At 39.8% G+C, this 18991-nt stretch overlaps 1 protein-coding gene across 5 annotated transcripts in view; it reads right to left on the minus strand.

Moving 5' to 3' along the window:
• The window catches only part of LOC135316367 (guanine nucleotide-binding protein G(q) subunit alpha), a 190915-nt gene that overhangs the window by 114186 nt on the left and 57738 nt on the right, over positions 1-18991 (minus strand). For all 5 annotated transcript variants that reach the window (XM_064469585.1, XM_064469583.1, XM_064469586.1 and 2 more), the window contains one exon: positions 12827-13011. In XM_064469585.1, the coding sequence (XP_064325655.1) occupies positions 12827-13011 (185 nt within the window). The remainder of the gene's footprint in view (positions 1-12826; positions 13012-18991) is intronic.

Genomic DNA, 18991 nt, shown 5'->3' on the forward strand with positions numbered 1-18991 from the left:
CAAGATGCAAAGAACATATGCACACACCAAGAGCACTCCTTTATCTGCTTGTACAGCCAACAATACATACTGAGAGCATATTAAAGAAAACAAAATCTAAAAAGAAAGGAACATCTTCAAACAAACTACTTGGCACATAATTTACATCTTTTAAATTTTCAAGAAAAATTCCAAATTTGCAAAACATGTACATGCAGTCTATTGTTACACTGTATACAAATTAGCTAACAAGGTTAACTGAAAAAAAAAACCAAGCCAAATTTTATCTCTGCCCTACTGGTCACATGAAGAAAAATGGAAAGTCATCAACCTGAAACAAACTTAATTAACATGAAAAAACCCTTAATCATATCAGCTTTTTCACAGTATTACTTGCCCCAGCCAAGGCATACCTTTCATGAACTCTGATGCACAATACTGACTAAGAGCTGAGAAACTGAGAGCCACATGAGAATTACAGAAGTGTAAGAAGGGATTCAAAGCAACTCTGTCTCTGTTACCCTTCCAACCCAATACTAAGCTCTGTTTTGTCAAACTCAAGACTTCATAGAAGTCACTGCTCATAACAAATCATTTTCTACTTAACCAATATCTTAGGTCCACCATAATATTAAATAATCTACATAAGCCAGTCAAAATGTATATACATTTTTGCCAAAATTGAGGCATGAAGCTTTGTGCTTTGATTCTGGAAAATAATATTGTCAAAAGGAAATTAAAACAAACACCAATAATGTTGTACTTAAAATTTTTCTTTGCCAACCTCCTTTTCAAGAAATAAAACACTGGACCTTTGTCTCATGCTTCACCTTTATGCAGTCACTTAAAGTTAGACTTTGTATTCACTGTACTGTAAGAATGGAGGTATATTGGTCCATACTCTGAAAACAGGTAGGCATGTGATCAGAATCACATAGTGTGAATATGTAATCAACTCTAATGTTTAGATTTTATACCTACTTTAATCAGGGAGAAAAAAATGCAAGAAAAAAGTAGACAAAGTAATTATGTGAATACCTCTATCAGGCAATACATCCCACTATAGATACAAAACTACTACTATTACTAATAATAATAATTTAAAAATCAAACACTTAAAAAAGTTGATCAAATTATATTTTTGTTTAAAAATCACAACTCATTTGCTTAACAGCCAATTTTCTAAACTAAAGCTGAATTGTACAATAAGAGGAAGCTTTATGGATTTCAGACATTATGACATTTACCACATAGGAAGTACAAACTGAAAAAGAGAGACTGAAAATCTTCAGAAAAAAACGGCCCATTTTAGTTGATGGTTTCTTAATTCATGGCAGTAAATCTTACTGCAAGCAAATCTTGTGCGTTATGATGAAGACATAAGACTGAAGAGTTTTTAGTAATTTCATATAACGTAAATGGAACATAACTGGATCAGTCAGTTTCCCAAAAAATGTTTACTGGGGGAAGGAAATATTTCCTTAATGTTTCAGAGGAATTTTAAGAAAATATTTAAATCAAATTATTTCAGAATTAAATGCTGGATTATCTGAACAAATAACTTGTACAAATGAATGAACTAATTAGGAAGTTAACAAATATATTAATCTAAGAAAAAGATATTTGTATATTAAATATTATATATAATAAATACCCATACAGTTATATAACTACTGTTAATAAAGGAAAAAATCAGAATCATTCCAAGACTGTGACATCTCACTCATTATATTAAAATAAACTCCAGACCTCTGTAACAGAAAAGTTGCCCTCACATTTTTTCTTGTCAGAATGCATGCTCACATGAATGTTTCTTTTCAGACACAATAAGAAAAATTACTATGTGACAAACATATCTGAAGTAAAAGAGAAAGAATACTTATAAAAAAGAAACAACTATGACAAAAAAAAGCACCAGAAACACCATCTTATAGTTACTGTGCTGCTGCGGCCAAGAAGGCCAACAGGATGCTGGGTTGCATCAAAAAGGGCATCGCCAGCAGAGAGAAAGAAATCATTATCCCACTCTACTCAGCGCTTGTCAGGCCACACCTGGAGTACTGTGTACAGTTCTGGTCCCTGCTGTACAAAAAGGATGTGGACAGGCTGGAAGGGATCCAGAGAAGGGCCACCAAGATGATCAGAGGACTGGGAAGCTGCCATATGAGGATAGGCTGGGAGAACTGGGTTTGTTCAGCCTTGAGAAAAGGAGGCTTAGAGGGGATATCATCACCATATACCAGTACTTATGGGGTAGCTACAAAGAAGATGGAGACTCCCTTTTTACAAGGAGTCACATGGAGAGGACAAGGGGGAATGGACACAAGTTGCTCTTGGGGAGATTCCAATTGGACACAAGAAGGAAATTTTTCACAGTGAGGACATTCAACCATTGGAATAATCTCCCCAGGGAAGTGGTTGACTCAGCCACATTGGACACCTTCAAGAGCCATCTGGAGAGGGTGCTGGGCCATCTTGTTTAGACTCTGCTCTTCCTAGAAAGGTTGGACTAGATGATCCCTGAGGTCCCTTGCAACCTGTGATTCTGTGATTCTGTGAACCCCTGCAGGAGCGATCACAAAACCTACAAGAATCTGTAAGCGAGCATTTTCACCACCCATTCTCTCTACTAGCAGTAAAATGGTGGAATTGGAAAGATAAAACATGGACATCACACCCCACACATATGCTTTTGTATATGACTTGTCAATTCCCATTAGCAAAGGGTAATCACTTAAAATATTATGTTTAAAAAAAATTAAGTGCTTCTCTTAAAATGAAATATAAAAGGAGGAATGAAGAAATTTTAATGTACTGAAAAATGAGTAGCTAACAGTTTTCAAATTTATGTCTACAGTATCCTCTATTTGGCATATATATTCCATAAACAAGGTCCTACTCTTTTCAAAATTAAATGTTTGAAAATGCATTAACTTAAATGGGATTAATTAATTGAATTTTGGGGGCTTGAAGATGTTTTAAAATGTGAACATTTATGTAAGTTTGCAGAACTGAAGGCTTAGAAAGTCTCCTCATTTCATATAGGTGAAATTACCTATAATTTTACTGGGAAGTTGTAAAATGTTTGCTTGTATATTTATATGTTTATTTTTAAGAAAGATATTCTCATCTCTTTGAGTGACCCTGATAACCTACCTTACCTGTGATACACAATCATTTTTCCTACACTTGGAAAAAAAATAAATCTAAAAGTCACTTCAGTTGGGATAAAATATGAAATAGTAAAGCAGAATATAAGAGATGGAAACAAGTAATTTACAAATTCATTGGAGCAATACAGACAAACCAAGAAATCTCTTCTCAAACCAAAAGGTAAACAAATGAAGGAAGTAAGCGAAATGGTAGGAAGAGGCCAGGATATAAGTTACTACAATGATAAAAAGATTTTTTTTTTAAGTTTGCTTCAAATATAATGAAAAATTAAAACAGTAGAGAGTAGGGCAATATGGTAAGGTCACAGGTAAATAGATAAAAACTTTATAAGGTAAAAACTTTATAAGGTCAAATGTAAAAAGACTGGAGAGAGGCCAGTTAGGCATGAGAGGAGTAAATGACTGACAGAGGGAGAGTTAAGAAGAGCAAAGGAGTTGGGGAGAGACCAAGATCTGTTTAGGACTCTGGAAGCCCTTTCTTTATGAAGCACTGAGGAAGAAATTTTTCATGGCTTTATTGAAGCCCCTAAAGCTTCATGAAAAATCCTCATGGGAAGAAATGTAAAGCTATTGGGGAGCCAGTTTTTACCTCATGTCAAACAAGGCTCTTGAAAAAAAAAAGTAATCTTTAATTTCTTTATCTGAATAGATGTTAATTGATTATGATACTTGAAATCTCACTACACTCTCTTTCATGTTGGCTGGCTCTTAGGTAGCCTATTTCTTGCCAAAAAATTTGCATCAGGAGCTTCACAGTATTAGAAGCATTTAACTGTCTGCAAACCTTCTATTTACTGGGTAATTTTTCTTTATTTTTGTGTGTCTGGAGGAAGACATCTGAGAGTACTAGGATATGTTGAATATTAACTAACATGACTAGTACAAATCCCTTTTTCCTGCAACCTCCTTTTAAGCTCTCTGCTTCAAGTTTGAGACACTGAAGAATACTGTTTGCACAGATGGCACAGTTCAGTTTTTTCCATCTGCTTGAAGAGCCAATTATGTGTGTTCCAGACTAATAAGCTATTCTTTAGAAGCATTTCATTTAAACAGCCCAAGAATATAATTCTTTTTTAAAAAGGCCAGAAATCCCACACATTCTGCATCATCTGAGAGTCAATGAACCTCACACACAGCTTGCACACTGCTGCTTGGGATTCAATCCTTCATACTCTTTACATATCAGGTAAGGTAGGAGGGAGGTCCTTTTCTCCAACCTATGTTTGTTCAACATGAAATTTCACTGAAGAGATCAAAAACATTTAAGACTCCAAACTGTTTACTTCAGATGAGAATTTATGTAATTTGACTCCATACCTGATCCTGATGTCTTTTGTCTGTGTTTGTTACAGCAGATTCATCCAACTTATGGGGTGGTGGGGACAAACACTATCAACAAAGTAAACTTGGCCTTGAAGATAATGTCCGTAAGATTTTGGACTTTAAAAGTATTTTTCCATACCTGCTAATTTTAATTTTTAAACATTCCGTATAAGAAATAAGCTTAAATACAGAAACAACTTCAGCAATGGAACCAATCTTTGAAACTTAGAGCAAACTTCTTGGTCTACAGGAAGACATAATTTTATGTTTTCAGCATCTATATTTTCTTGTAACCTCTTCTGTTACTTTCTTACATTATCTATTTTGTCATAAATATTTAAATAGTCTCACAGGAAATTATGAGCATGGATTCAAGTAGGATATCCTGCTAACCACTACTGAGTGATACCTTCCTGACAGTCTGCAAGAAGGTGCAACTGCCTTCCGGAAATTACATTGAAAGAGAACAATAAGGGGTAAAAGTGGTAGTAGCTCTTTAGTACAGTAGTAGATTTATTTAGCACAACTTCTGTAACAGCAGGAGAAAAAAATAAAAAGCCATCCTTCAGCAATATTAGACATGAAAAAAGACAGAAAAGGAGAAACAGGGGACTACATTACCTGGAGCAATGGCTTCTAAGCCACTATGGAAAACACTGTGAATGTCAGAAGTTAAATGAAGTTAATGGTTTTCGTAATTCAGTATTTGAAAGGACTGACAGGAACACAGATACACAGGTCAGATTTCTAAAAACAAAAACAGGTTTTTAAAAGATTTTAAAATATCACAGAATGCTAGGGGTTGGAAGGGACCTCTGGAGATCATCTTGTCCAACCCCCACTGCTTGAGCAGGAACAACTAGAGCAGGAGGCACAGGAATGCATCCAGGCAGGTTTTGAATGCCTCCAGGGAAGGAGACTCCACAACCTCCCTGGGCAGCCTGTTCCACTGCTCTGTCACCCTCACAGTAAAGAAGTTTTTTCTCATATTGAGGTGGAACTTCCTGTGTTCCAACTTGTGCCCATTGCCCCTTGTCCTGTCATTGGGCACTACTGAAAAGAGCCTAGGCCCATCACCCTGACATCCACCTTTTAGATATTTACAGATATTGATGAAATACCCCCTAAGTCTTCTCTTCTCCAGGCTGAACAAACCCAAGTCTCTCAGACTTTCCTCATAAGGGAGATCCTCCAGCCCTCTGATCATCTTGGTACCTCTCTGCTGGACTTGCTCAAGCAGTTCCACGTCCCTCTTAAACTGGTGGTCCCAAAACTGGACACAGTACTCCAGATGTGGTCTCACTAGGGCAGAGTAGAGGGGGAGGATAACCTCCCTCGACCTGCTGGGCAAACACCTTTTAATGCATTCCAGGATACCATTGGCCTTCTTGGCCACAAGGGCACATTGCTGGCTCAGGGTCAGCTTGCTGTCCACCAGCACTCCAAGGTCCTTCTCAACAGAGCCGCTTTCCAGTAGGTCACCCCCCAACTGGTACTGGTGCATGGGGTTGTTCCTCCCCATGTACAGGACTTTGCACTTGCTCTTGCTCAATTTCATAAGGTTCCCCTCGGCCGACCTCTTCAGCCTGTTCAGGTATCGTTGCATGGCAGCACAGCCTTCTGGCGTATCAGCCAATCCTACCAGCTAGGTATCTGTCATGGTTTTAGCTGGGATAGAGTTAATTTTCTTCACTGCAGCTGGCATAGTGCTGTGCTTTGAACTTAGTATGAAAACAATGTTGATAACACACAGATGTTTTGGTTGTTGCTGGGTAGTGCTTATACTAGTCAAGGACTCTTCTAGCTTCCCATGCTCTGCCGGGTGCACAAGAAGCCGGGAGGGGAGGGGGCACAGCTAAGAGAGCGGATTCAAACTGGCCAAAGGGATATCATGTAATGTCATGCCCAGTATGTTAACCGGGAGCAGCTGGCCGGGGGAGGGAAGCAGCAATCATGGCTCAGGGACGGGCAGCGGTGGTGAGCAGCCAGATCATTTGTGTTTGTTTTTTTTTCCCTTTTCCATTTTTATTTCCCTTTTCCATGTTATTATATTATCATTATTATTATCATAATCATTATTATTATAATTATTTTTATTGTAATTATTAAACCGTGCTGATCTCAACCCACAAGTTCTTTTGCTCTTCCGATTCTCTCCCCCATCCCACAGGGGTGGGGGGGAGTGAGCGAACAGCTGCGTGGTGTTTAGTTGCAGACTGAGGCTGAACCATGACAGTATCATCAGCAAACTTGCTGAGGTTACACTCTATCCATTCATCCAGGTCACTGATGAATATATTGAACAGAACTGGACCCAGCACAGACCCCTGGGGAACACCACTAGTGACAGGCCTCCAACCAGATTCTGCCCCATTCATCATGGCCCTCTGAGTTCTGTTGTTGAGCCAGTTTTCTGTCCTCCTTACTGTCCACTCATCTAACCCACACTTCCTTAGCTTTTCCATGAGGATGTTATGGAAGACAGTGTCAAATGCCTTGCTGAAGTCAAGATAGACAACATCCTCTGCTGTCCCTTCATGGACATAGAAGGCTATCAGGTTGCTCAAGCATGGTCTTCCCTTGGTGAATCCATGTTGACTGTTTCTGATAACCTTCTTGTCCTCTACATGCCTGGAGATGACCTCCAGGATGAACTGTTCCATCATCACCTTTCCAGCAATGGAGGTGAAGCTGACTGGCCTGTAGTTTCCCAGATCCTCCTTCTTGCCCTTTTTGAAGATTGGAGTGACATTTGCTATCCTCCAGTCCTCGGGCACCTCTCCTGTCCTCCACAACCTTTCAAAGATGATGGAGAGTGGCTCAGCAAGAATATCCACCAGCTACTTCAGCACTCATGGGTGCATCCTGTTGGGGCCCATGGATTTGTGAGGATCCGGTTTGCCTAGGTGATCTCTGACCCAGTCCTACTCAACCAAGGGGAAGTCCTCCTTTCTCCAGATTTTAACTCTCTCCTCTGGGGGCTGGGGTGCCTGAGGGCCAGCCTTAACAGTAAAGACTGAAAAAAAAGAAGGCATTCGGTAACTCTGCCTTCTCTGCATCCTGCTTGACCAGGGCCCCCTCCTCGTTCAGCAGTGGGCCCACTGTATCCCCAGTCTTCCTTTTACTGCTGATGTATCTGAAGAAGCCCTTCTTGTTATCCTTGAAATCCCTTGCCAGTCTGAGTTCCAAGTGGGCCTTGGCCTTCCTTGTTGCATCTCTGCATACCCTGACAACATTCCTATATTCCTCCCAAGTGGCCAGTCCCTTTTTCCACATACTGTGAACCTCCCTCTTCCATTTGAGTTTCTCTAGAAGCTCTTTACTCATCCATGCATGTCTCCTGGCTCCTTTGCTTGACTTCTTCCTCCTAGGGATGCACCGATCTTGAGCTCGGAGGAAGTGGTCCTTGAATAACGGCCAGCTCTCTTGGACCCCCCTGCCTTCTAAAGCCCTAGCCCATGGGATTCCTCCAAGCAGGTCTTTGAAGAGGCCAAAGTTGGCCCTCTTGAAGTCCAGGGTTGTAATCCAACTTGTTGCCCTGCTTCTACCACGCAGGATCCTGAACTCAACCATCTCATGGTCACTGCAGCCAAGGCTACCCCCAACTCTCACATCCTCAACCAGACCTTCTCTGTTTGTTAGTATAAGGTCGAGCAGCACATCTCACCTCGTTGGCTCCTCCACCACCTGCATCAAAAAGTCGTCCTCAGTGCTTTGCAGGAACATCCTGGATTGTGCGTGCCTCGCCATGTTGCTTTTCCAGCAAATATCAGGGCAGTTGAAGTCCCCCACAAGGACCAGGGCCTGTGATTGCGAGGCTACTTCCAGCTGTCTGTAGAAGTCTTCATCAACTACCCCTTCTTGATCAGGTGGCCTGTAGTAAACGCCTACAACAGTGTCACCCATATTTATCTGTCCCTTAATTTTTACCCATAAGCTCTTGACTATTTTTCCTCCACCCCTAGGCAGAGCTCGATGCATTCCAGTTGCTGCCTCACATAAAGAGCAACTCCCCCACCTTGCCTTGCTGGTCTGTCTTTCCTTAAAAGCCTGTAGCCATCCATGACCAGGTTCCAGTCATGTCAGCTATCCCACCATGTCTCTGTGACTGCAATGAGATAGTGGCCCTGCAACCGCCCACATATCTCTAGTTCCTCCTGTTTATTCCCCATGCTGCGTGCATTGGTGTCGTGGTTCAGCCTCAGTTGGCAACTAAACACCACGCAGCCGCTCGTTCACCCCCCCCCCACCCCTGTGGGATGGGGAAGAGCATCGGAAGAGCAAAAGAACTTGTGGGTTGAGATAAGCACAGTTTAATAATTACAATAAAATAACAATTATAATAATGATTATGATAATAATGACAATAATTTTAATATAATAAAATGCAAAAGGAAGAAAAAAAAAGGAAAAAAAGCACAGAAACACAAACAATACAGCCGCTCACCACCTGCCGACCAACGCTGCCCGGCCCCGAACCGCGATTGCTCCCTCCCTCCCCCAGCCAGCTGCTCCCGGTTAACATACTGGGCATGACATTACATGATAGCCCTTTGGCCAGTTTGAATCCGCTCTCTTATCTGTGTCCCCTCCCCTCCTGGCTTCTTGTGTACCTGGCAGAGCATGGGAAGCTAGAAATGTCCTTGACTAGTACAAGTGCTACCCAGCAACAGCCAAAACATCTGTGTTATATAAAAATTTTTTTTTTCATACTAAGTTCAAAGCACAGCACTATGCCAGCTAGAGTGAAGAAAATTAACTCTATCCCAGCTAAAACCATGACAATTGGTGTACAGGCATTTCAGAAAGGTCCTTGAGTATACAGGTTTTCCCGGAGGGGTGTACGAGGACCCACTATAGACATGCAAATGCTTGAGGTGGTTGGTGTCCTGTTTGGCATCGCATGAGGCCGCTACAGCACCTTTATCACTGCTCAGGGTGTCCTGTCTTATTCCCCCATTGTGTGTGTCATGGCATTAGCATTGCCAGTTTGTCCCCCTCCCCCCGAGTTTCTCAGTTTAAAGCCCTCCTTACCAAGTTTTCCTGCCTGCTGCCAAAGATTCCCTTGCCCCTTCCAGACAGGTAGAGTCCATCCCTCCCTAGCAGCCTATGGTTGTTGAAGGACATCCCGTTGTCATAAAAGCCAAAACCCTCATGTCAACACCAGCCACGTAACCAGGAGTTGATTTGTCTTATTCGCCTATTTCTAGTTGCCCATTTTTCTCCAACAGGTAAATGAAGGAGATGACTTGGGCACCAATATTTTTCACTTGCTTTCCCAAAGCTTTATAGTCTTCCTTAGTTCTGCCCAGACTCTGGCTTGCAGCATCATTTGTGCCCACATGGAAGAGTAGCAGAGGATAGTAATCAGTGCTTTTGACAAGTTGCAGCACCCTCTCAGTGATGTCTCGGATCTTAGCTCCCAGAAAAAAGCAAAGCTCTCGTGACTCCCTGTCAGGTCGGCAGATGGGTGCCTCAGTGCCTTTTAACAGTCACCCACTACAAGCACTCATCTCTTCTTTTTATGGTATCTACTCTGTGTTGCTGGTACAGTTGCACCTTGTGGACCTTGCTTGTTGGTGCCTGCAGCTGCTAAAGCTACAAATCTGTCACCAGGGTCCAAGGTGCCTCCTCCTTCTCAGTGGTGTCTGCTAGAGGAGCATGGTTCTGAAACCACCTATCTATCTCCACCTCAGTTCTACTAATACTACTCAGCCTTCTAACTGTCTCCTGCAACTCAGCCACCTGGCACAACAGATCATCAACCTGTGCACACCTTGTGCAGGTACTTACCTTCTCACCAGGCGAAGGGTCGGGGCACACGTTGCAACCTACCATCTGTACTGAAGCCTCCTTCCTTACCAGCTCCATCTGGGTGGATGCATCAGACCTCTCTGGGGCTTTTGCCATGGGAAAACTGGTATTAGCCCTGCAGTGAGAGCTCACCATCCTGGCAGAGACCTAGAGAACTTCCCCAGGCTGTGGGCCTACAAGCCAGATGCAGCACCCTCCCTGCGAACCTTGCCTGCGCCACGCCCTGGCTGACGTGCCACGCCCTCTTTTAGGGGCCGTTTAAGTCTCCCGCAGCTCGTGGCAACGTTCAGGCTGTGTCAGCCACCCTCGCGAGAGCTGCCAGGGCTTGGCAGGCCGCTCTGTGCTTCCTCCAGCTTCTCTGGCTCCAGGAACACCCTTGTCCATCCCAATCTAGCACCCAGCTGTGGAACTTACCATTGCCGCTGCTGCGTTCGTCACCGACTGACCGGGCTGACAGTTACACTGCGTTTAAATATATGCACCTATATTTTAGATTTTAAAAAACTGAATTTGAATGTCAGTGGTTGCATGTGAGTTACTATTGTACATTCACAAAAATTTTGCAGACAGGCAATTTTGAGAATTGCTCAAGTCCATTTCAGTAACAGAACAAACCAAAAAAAACCACCTAAGGCTTTTCTGCATTTTATAAACTGCTTCTCCAAAATTGAAGATGTATATAAAAACTTCACAACTTCTGGTTAAAAAATGATGGAAACACAGTAAAATTTACTCAAAGGAAACTAAAAACCAATCTATAAGCCAACATTTCATATGTCACATACCTAAGAGAAAACAGTCACCCATTATCTTGAACCTCAATAGAGCTCATATTCTGGAGTTGACAAGAGAAAGTAGTGTGATGAAGAAAGCACGATGAAAGAAATATGATACAATGCCCTACCATCAGTTCTGAGACATCACAATCTAAACACTAATATTTACATTTCTCAATTGAATTTCACTATTCTGATGATAAATCTTTCAAAGAGCCTAGATTATTATAATATAGGACAATGCATTTCAGACTCTGCCTCTTTAATTATGTTGGTGACTATGAAGCCAACACAACACTGGAAGAACTTCCTTACCTTAAAACATGCCTCTTCCTACATTGATGATATTAAAATAATCCAGCCTAGATGTAATATTTTACACTGTACAAAGATCCCAACTGCCTACTTAACTGTACGTTTTGAATTTGAGAAAAGGGTCACTTCACTCTCTTTTCTTTAGGCTCAGCCACGTGAACATCAGCTTGAGCTGTCGTTTACTAAGCTATTGTGCAAAACAAGTACTGTGCTAAAAATATGCTGTTACTCAAACTTTGAGATATTATCTCCAGAGACTGAATTTCCTGATATGAGATTCAAATTAATAGGAAGTGCCCTTCCTGTGTTTTTCAGGTTGCAAGGCTAATGAGTTTCCTTCCAATGGAGAAGGGGGGGGGGAAGGAAGACAAGTTTGCATTTTTTAATTCCACTGAATTAAAAAAACCCTGAGTTTTCAAAGGAATTGCATCTAGAACCTGACAACTTTGGCAATTTTTATTTTACTCCACACCTAGCCCTATTAGAACTAATGGGAATGCTTGTGAAGTAGCTGAGCGCAAAGACAGACTTTCAGTCAAATTATTTTTATAGAGAGAATGTGAACACCTCTAATTAGAAAGGTCTGTCCACGTGTATGCATATATGCCACATCTAACAATTCACTTCAACTATATAAAAACATTCTATATAAATTCAACACTCCATTTGAACAATAACTGTAGAATATATACTTTGTAGTATAATACAAGGAAATAATTTACCGATGTACAATTAGGACTTTCATATACTACAGCAAAGTGAAATCAATATCATTTTCTGAAGAAAAATGCGCACTTCACAATCAACTAACTTTTCAAGTCAACTTGTTAGGAAATCCGGTGCTTTATGTACAGCAAAAACATGGAGCTGAAATACACATGCAAATTTCCTTTTTAATACTAGTTATATAGTTATACATTTTATTTCAACTTCCGAATGGAAAAAATTGAAATAAGTTAGGCTAATCAAATATAAACCTTACAAAATGCTTTAAATGTATTTATATCAAAAGTTTTATTTCATAATCTACTCATACACAAGCAGATATCCTCACCTATTTTTCTAATAATTCCCCCCCCCATAATATTAATGGAAAACCTTAAGTAGTACTGGTACAAACCAGAAAAACGCCTTAACTGTGCTCTGTCCAGAACATGAGCTGGGAGGAAAGGAAAAAAGGTAACTAAAGTCACAGACAAACACCAGCGTGCCCTTTACCCTCTTACTATGACAAACCCCCCAGACATCTTGTTAAGAACAGCAGCTGTGTTGTCAGAGCAGTGCAAAGGGCAGAGAACTAGAAGCAGGACTGGAAGAAGACCTTTTCTTCAAAAATTTAGGTAGAATATAATTTGTATGTGATGTATAATTTTTAGAGTCCTTCAGTACATTTCCTAAAGATAAAAGAGAAAAAGTTTCATCTATGGAAATAAAGAAAAAACTCACCTTATTATGTTCATACTTGTATGGGATTTTGAGGGTATCCATAGCTCTGATCATGGCCTGCATTGCTGTAAATATATTCTGGTACACCAATTTTGTAAAGCCCCTTTTGTCTTCATCAGAGTAACCCGATCCATGAATGATTCTCATCTGTTTGATGAATGTGCTTTTGCCACTCTCTCCTGTGCCTGCAAGAAAAATAAGAAGAATATACTTCAGCCACCGGACACAAACATGACTTTTCTGCACAAAGCAGACAGCTTGCTCAGTGCAGGGCAGTACACTGTCAAGTGGTTATGGTGCTTGCAAGGTGCCTGCTACAAGGACCAGTTCAATAACAAAACAGCAGTAACACAGTAATAACTGAAGCAACACTGAATTAAAACTTTTATTTTGAAGACAAAATAGAAGTAGAAAAAAAGATAGCAATGAGTTCATACCTAAACTAATAACTAAAACAAAATATACACTCTAAAATATCTAGAATATACCACTGTGTATTTAAAATTATAAGCAAAAATTTCCATCCCTGAAGATATAGTTCTCAACAACAACTAACTTTAGGGAATTACTATGAGATGTTCTATCCAAAAAAATCATAGAGTAAGAAAAAAAATTATCTTGCTTAGCCAACCTTCAGGACATTATGGTAAGCAGCAATATACAAAAAATACATACATTTGTTAGAAAGGCAAAAAAATATAACAATTACAGTTCTGCAAACTTCAGCCTCAGAAACATATAAAATCAGTTTTAATTAAAATTTGGCTCATATTTGTTAATGGAGAGTCATTACTTCCTTTAAATATCTTTGTGTCTTTGTACTTTACACAAAGTACAAATAACAACTTATAAATTAACGTTCTGAATGTTTAACAATTTAAAGATCTGCTTATTGGGAATTTTGCACAGAATATATCACACAGCATTTTTTCCTTTGGCCCAATTCAGTCTCTCTGTGATTAGGAGAGCTTATCTAAGCAAACAAATCATATGAATAATTTATAAGGAGGAACTGAAATTTAGAATAAACAGTTGCACAGCCATATGAATGCTGTATGTTCACCTAGCTACTTAGCCCCCTAAGAAATGCAATGCATTTACCTGTGTGCAGTGCTTCTTAGCCTTTCAGCCTGGATTTTATTTTGATCATTCTTATAAAGCTTTCATGCCTCATTCATGCTCTAATATTTGGCTCCCAGGACAAAGAAAGCCTTATGCTTTACATGATGTTTTAGGTGTCTCGGAGTAGTGTATCCCACAAGCAGTGCAATGTAAGGCTAAAGCATGATGCTGTGCTGGCAACCCTTAAGTACTTCTGAGGTAGTACACTGCAAAATCTACACTGGAAGCCTCTGAAAGCTTTTGTCTTTACTGTGCATGACTGTTTACTCAATTATTGCTTAGATTTTTGGATAACGCAGCTCATACTAAGGCCTGATGTATTGCTGGGAGCAGCGCCATTAGGTCAAAGCCAGGGCACCAGGTAGGCAGGATGGGTGGCCAGAAAGAGCTAAAGAGCTATTATGCAGCCATTATCACTTGCAGGTTGCTATCTCCTGCAGCTATCATCTTTTATCTGGCAGTCTCATCAGAATCTGCTAACTTATGGAAATAGTATAAAGCAAACCTCCAAGCTGGAAGGTATAAAATATTAGCTTGCCCCAAAAGCTTTTGAAGCTGATCCAACAGCAGCTGGACTGCTGAGGCTTTCATGCTTCCCGGTGTGACACACAGGGTGGGGGTGGTAATATTTAACATATTTTATATTTGTAAGGTCTATTTTGACAACCCAACATTAACTTTTGACCTCCCACTTGTATTAAGGGCCTCCATCCAGGAAATCAAAGGATACTGCAGAGCATTTTGTTTCTTAGAATATATAAATGCTTTCAAAATTAATTGTTTTATCATACCAAAGCCAGCATAAACATCTCTTTACTGAAAACAGAAGTCATAGGAATAGTTATACTTCTTTTACAGTGCAATATTTATGTCAAGCAGAATTTTTTATATTATTAAATATCACTGTCTTAAATGAGAGACTAAGAACAGCAAGTGCTTCTTAGTGCTTTCATGGGTTTTTTTTCCCCTCTCAAAAATGGTTGGCCACTGTTTCCAGAAGAGATATTCACTCAAATTCTAGGCTTTAGCCTAGATATCATGGAGCATTCCTTCTGGAAAGAAGAATTACTTTTCCTTATAATAACCAAACACATATAGAATCATAGAATGGTTTGGGTTGCAAGGGACTTTCAAAGATCATCTAGTCCAGCCCCCTTGCAGTGAGCAGAGACATTTTCCACTAGATCAGGTTGCTCAAAGCCCTGTCCAATCTGACCTCGAACACTTCCAGGGAGGGGGCATCCACAACTTCTCTGGGCAACCTCTCCCAGTGTCTCACCACCTTCACAGTAAAGAATTTCTTCCTAATATCTAACCTAAATGTACCCTCTTTCAGTTTAAAACCATTACCCCTCATCCTGTCACTACAGGCCCTGGCAAAAAGTCTCTCTCCGTCTTTCTTATAAATTCCCTTTAAGTACTGGAAGGCCACTATAAGGTCTCCCCACAGCCTTCTCTTCTCCAGGCTGAACAACCCCAACTCTCAGCCTTTCTTCATAGGAGAGGTGTTCCAGCCCTCTGATCATTTTTGTGGCCCTCCTCCTGACCTGCTCTAACAGGTCCATGTCTTTCTTGTGCTGGGGACCCCAGAATTGTATGCAGTACTCCAGGTGGGGTCTCACAAGAGCAGAGTAGAGGGGGAGAATCACCTCCTTTGACCTGCTGGCATCCTATACTTTGGTTTAGAACCTTTTTATATGTTGTTTAGTCATGCAAAAGAAATACCATTGTCATATGGGTTTAGATGGTACAAAACATAAAGGCAGATCAAGCTGGTTCTTGATGTGTTAAGAACGTTTCTCCCATGCAGGTATTTGGGATCTCATTGTGCCATATAATATACTCCTGGGGAAGATACTAAAACTATCCTCTATGACACTTTTGCTTGTGCTTTTTGGTTGTTTGTGTTTCGGAACACTTCACATCCTTTGTGCTAGTAAGATAACAACATGATAGCTGTTTATGAATATATAATTAGACAGAGTCAACTTACTTGTATTATTATCAACTTATGTTAGAAACATAAAGTTACTATATATCAAGTATCAGTATTCAGATGCTTGTCTTACAGTTTTCATTATTCATAACTTCCTTTTGCTCAGTCAGCACTACATCCAAAAGAGAGGATGCTTTCAAGCCTCAAACATGCCACTTGTACTAAAATGATAAAGTAATTCTTAGTTCGATCAAACCACAAATAAACTCAAAAAAATACAAGTCCAGGGTCTTGCAACCAAAGCCTTCCACCAACTTCAGTGACGAATCCTCATGGATAACGTGAATTTTAAAATAATATACCTTACAATATTTATATGCATTGTATATCCTTATTGGTTTCCAAAGAGAATAAATCTTGAGAGTACCATAAACATAATACTATCTTAACAGTGTAAGTTAAATATTGTCTTACAGTAACTATTTTCTTCTCATATTTAACCCTTTTTCCTTGTACCAGTGTAAAGAACTTCTTCACACTCCTCTTTCTTATTAAGAAGACTGAACAAGCAGTAAATATCTAGACATACACATACCTAGTTTCAAGGCCACTCCTATATTCTGTCATCCTGGCTACTCTGTTGTCTCAGATTTGCCTCAGTTGCATTACATGTGATTACATAATTAAACTTCGGGGGAGGGGGAGATGCATTAGTCATTTGATACAGAACAAACAAAAGCACCCTTCCATAAAATTAAATAAAATAAAATTCAAAAAACCAAAGGAAAACACAAAAGCACACAGAGAGGAAACTTTACCTAGGAATCATATGGATAATTCTAGCCATAACCTCCAAAAGAGGAATAGAAAATGAGGTATGAGGGGGGTGGGAGGGCAAGGCTAAAGAGGATATAACTTTCCAATTACCAGCCTTGAGAATGCATTGTGAAATCCTTTCCCTCTTTCCCCTCACATTAAGGCTCCAAGACTGCAGCTATTGCTGCCTTGGCTATGCACAAAACATAGTTCTTTCTTATGAAAGCCACTGTTCAAAGTGAAAGTTTCTCACAGAATATTAAGAAATGCTAAGAGAGGCTATGTCCCTGAAAGACCTGTTCCTTAAAACAAACAGTATTCTTTCATGCTTTCTATGCATCCTTTTGGTATGCATAGACCAAACTAGATAAAAGTTCACAATAAGGAGTTCTGACATGGTAGTAAGACAATGAAAACACTACTCAGTTTTTATTTTCATCTCTCACATAATCTGAGGGACTCAAGTGTTGAATATGTATTCCCCCTTGGTCCTAAATTTATAGGGTCACTTACAGTTTTATCTGTCTCTCACAACACCCACCCACACATCTGTGTGCACACAGAGATATCCATACTGGTTCCAAGGGCAACAGCATTATAAATCCACCCAGAGGGAAGCACAGTTCCAAATATTGTGACACATTTCCTGCTGCTTACAGTGAGCTGTCCTTAACTTGAGAGTGCTTTTTAATGGCTATTTCCCTTGGAGAGAGTCACCAGCAATTTATTTTTTGCTGTCCTCTTGCACTTCTATGTCTTCAGAGCCATTGCAAGGAGCTGTATGTGAACCAAGCAGCCCCTCTCAAAGGAAACTAGCCCCTCCACAGACTTTGTCTACCAGAAAGGAGAGGGGGGAGGCCAGCCAGCTCCCTTTCACCAGCACTTCTCATTGGAGCTGGCTACGTTCCCTCACAGATTAACCAGGGACAGCCAGCTCTCTAGCTGGACAGGAACAATACAACTTCTATATGATTGTATTTCAGGGGAGACCCCAAGTCTAATTTCAACCATTTCAAATCTAGCAAGACAGGTAATAATAAGTAGTCATTAAATAAATTCATGTTTTAATCGTGTTCCTTGTATATTTTAATATCAACATACCTATGTGCACACTTTCATGTGTGTACACAGACACACACAGAGTGATGAAGACTTTATAGATACAAATATACAACTGATACTCTGCAAGTTTAAGAAATCAGGTCAAGGGCAATATTATCAAAGAACAAGTTTATAATTAAAAAAATAATTAGATTTACACACACAGAGAAAAAAAAAAAATCCCAGAGAGAGTGCAAATTGAATAGCTAAGTTCTGAGAGGACATCCTTGCTAGCCTTATGCACTATACCATATAGGCATTTTGATGCTAACTACACAATTACTGAAATACAATGTCATTTTCAGATGCAGTATTTGCTCAAGAAAATAAATGAAAACAAAAAATAAAAATTAACCTTGGGGGAAGGGAAGGACAGAAGCTTTTATTGGGTCACTATGGGTCACAATAGAACATGAGATTAGAAGATACCAGGGACAAATGGCCAGATTTTACCAGTCAAAACACCTGGTCACTTCATTTTGCATTTGCATTCATAACAGCACAGTGTATTAACACACCATGTCATTTAAAGCATTGTTTTCCTATGGCTGAAAAGAAGCGTAATGTTCCATTTCTTCTGCAAAATTATTAGCAGCACAACAGAGCATTGCATTATTACGTGGGCAGCATTCACCTGTAGTCCCCATTCAGCCAGGATAGCTTGAATTCAGCTCCATTCTGTCCACCTGCTCAGCTGAGCCGATTCAGTAGCTAAAAGGAAAATGGTTTCCAGCCTTTTCAGGCAAATCAAAATTAATGGTTCTAATACTCCCAACATTCTCTTCAAGAAAAGCTGCTGCTTCTCTTTATAATTACCTAGCAGCTTGTTATATGCTGAAAGTACATATTTATTTAGATTTGATTATGTAACCTTGTATATACCAAATCAGCAACTCCTCAAAAAAATTTAATAATTTTTTGCAATGTTTTAATAGAATTTATATATACACACACATAAAATATCAACCAAAAAATGGCTAGATTAATAAATTCCTGTTCCCTATTAAAAAGGCATTAAAAATCATTGGATTATCTCAATCAGAACACAATGGAAATTATAGCTAAGTGGAGTTCCTTGTTGCTTTTCAGAAACAGTATCTACTCACTGATACTTTTACAGTATAAGAAGTCTTAATGAACACAAGAATTAGAAGCATTGAGTTACAACTACTGTTTTATTCAAACAGCAT

Source organism: Phalacrocorax carbo, chromosome 19 (genome assembly GCF_963921805.1).
Source record: "Phalacrocorax carbo chromosome 19, bPhaCar2.1, whole genome shotgun sequence".
Taxonomy (NCBI): Eukaryota; Metazoa; Chordata; class Aves; order Suliformes; family Phalacrocoracidae; genus Phalacrocorax; species Phalacrocorax carbo.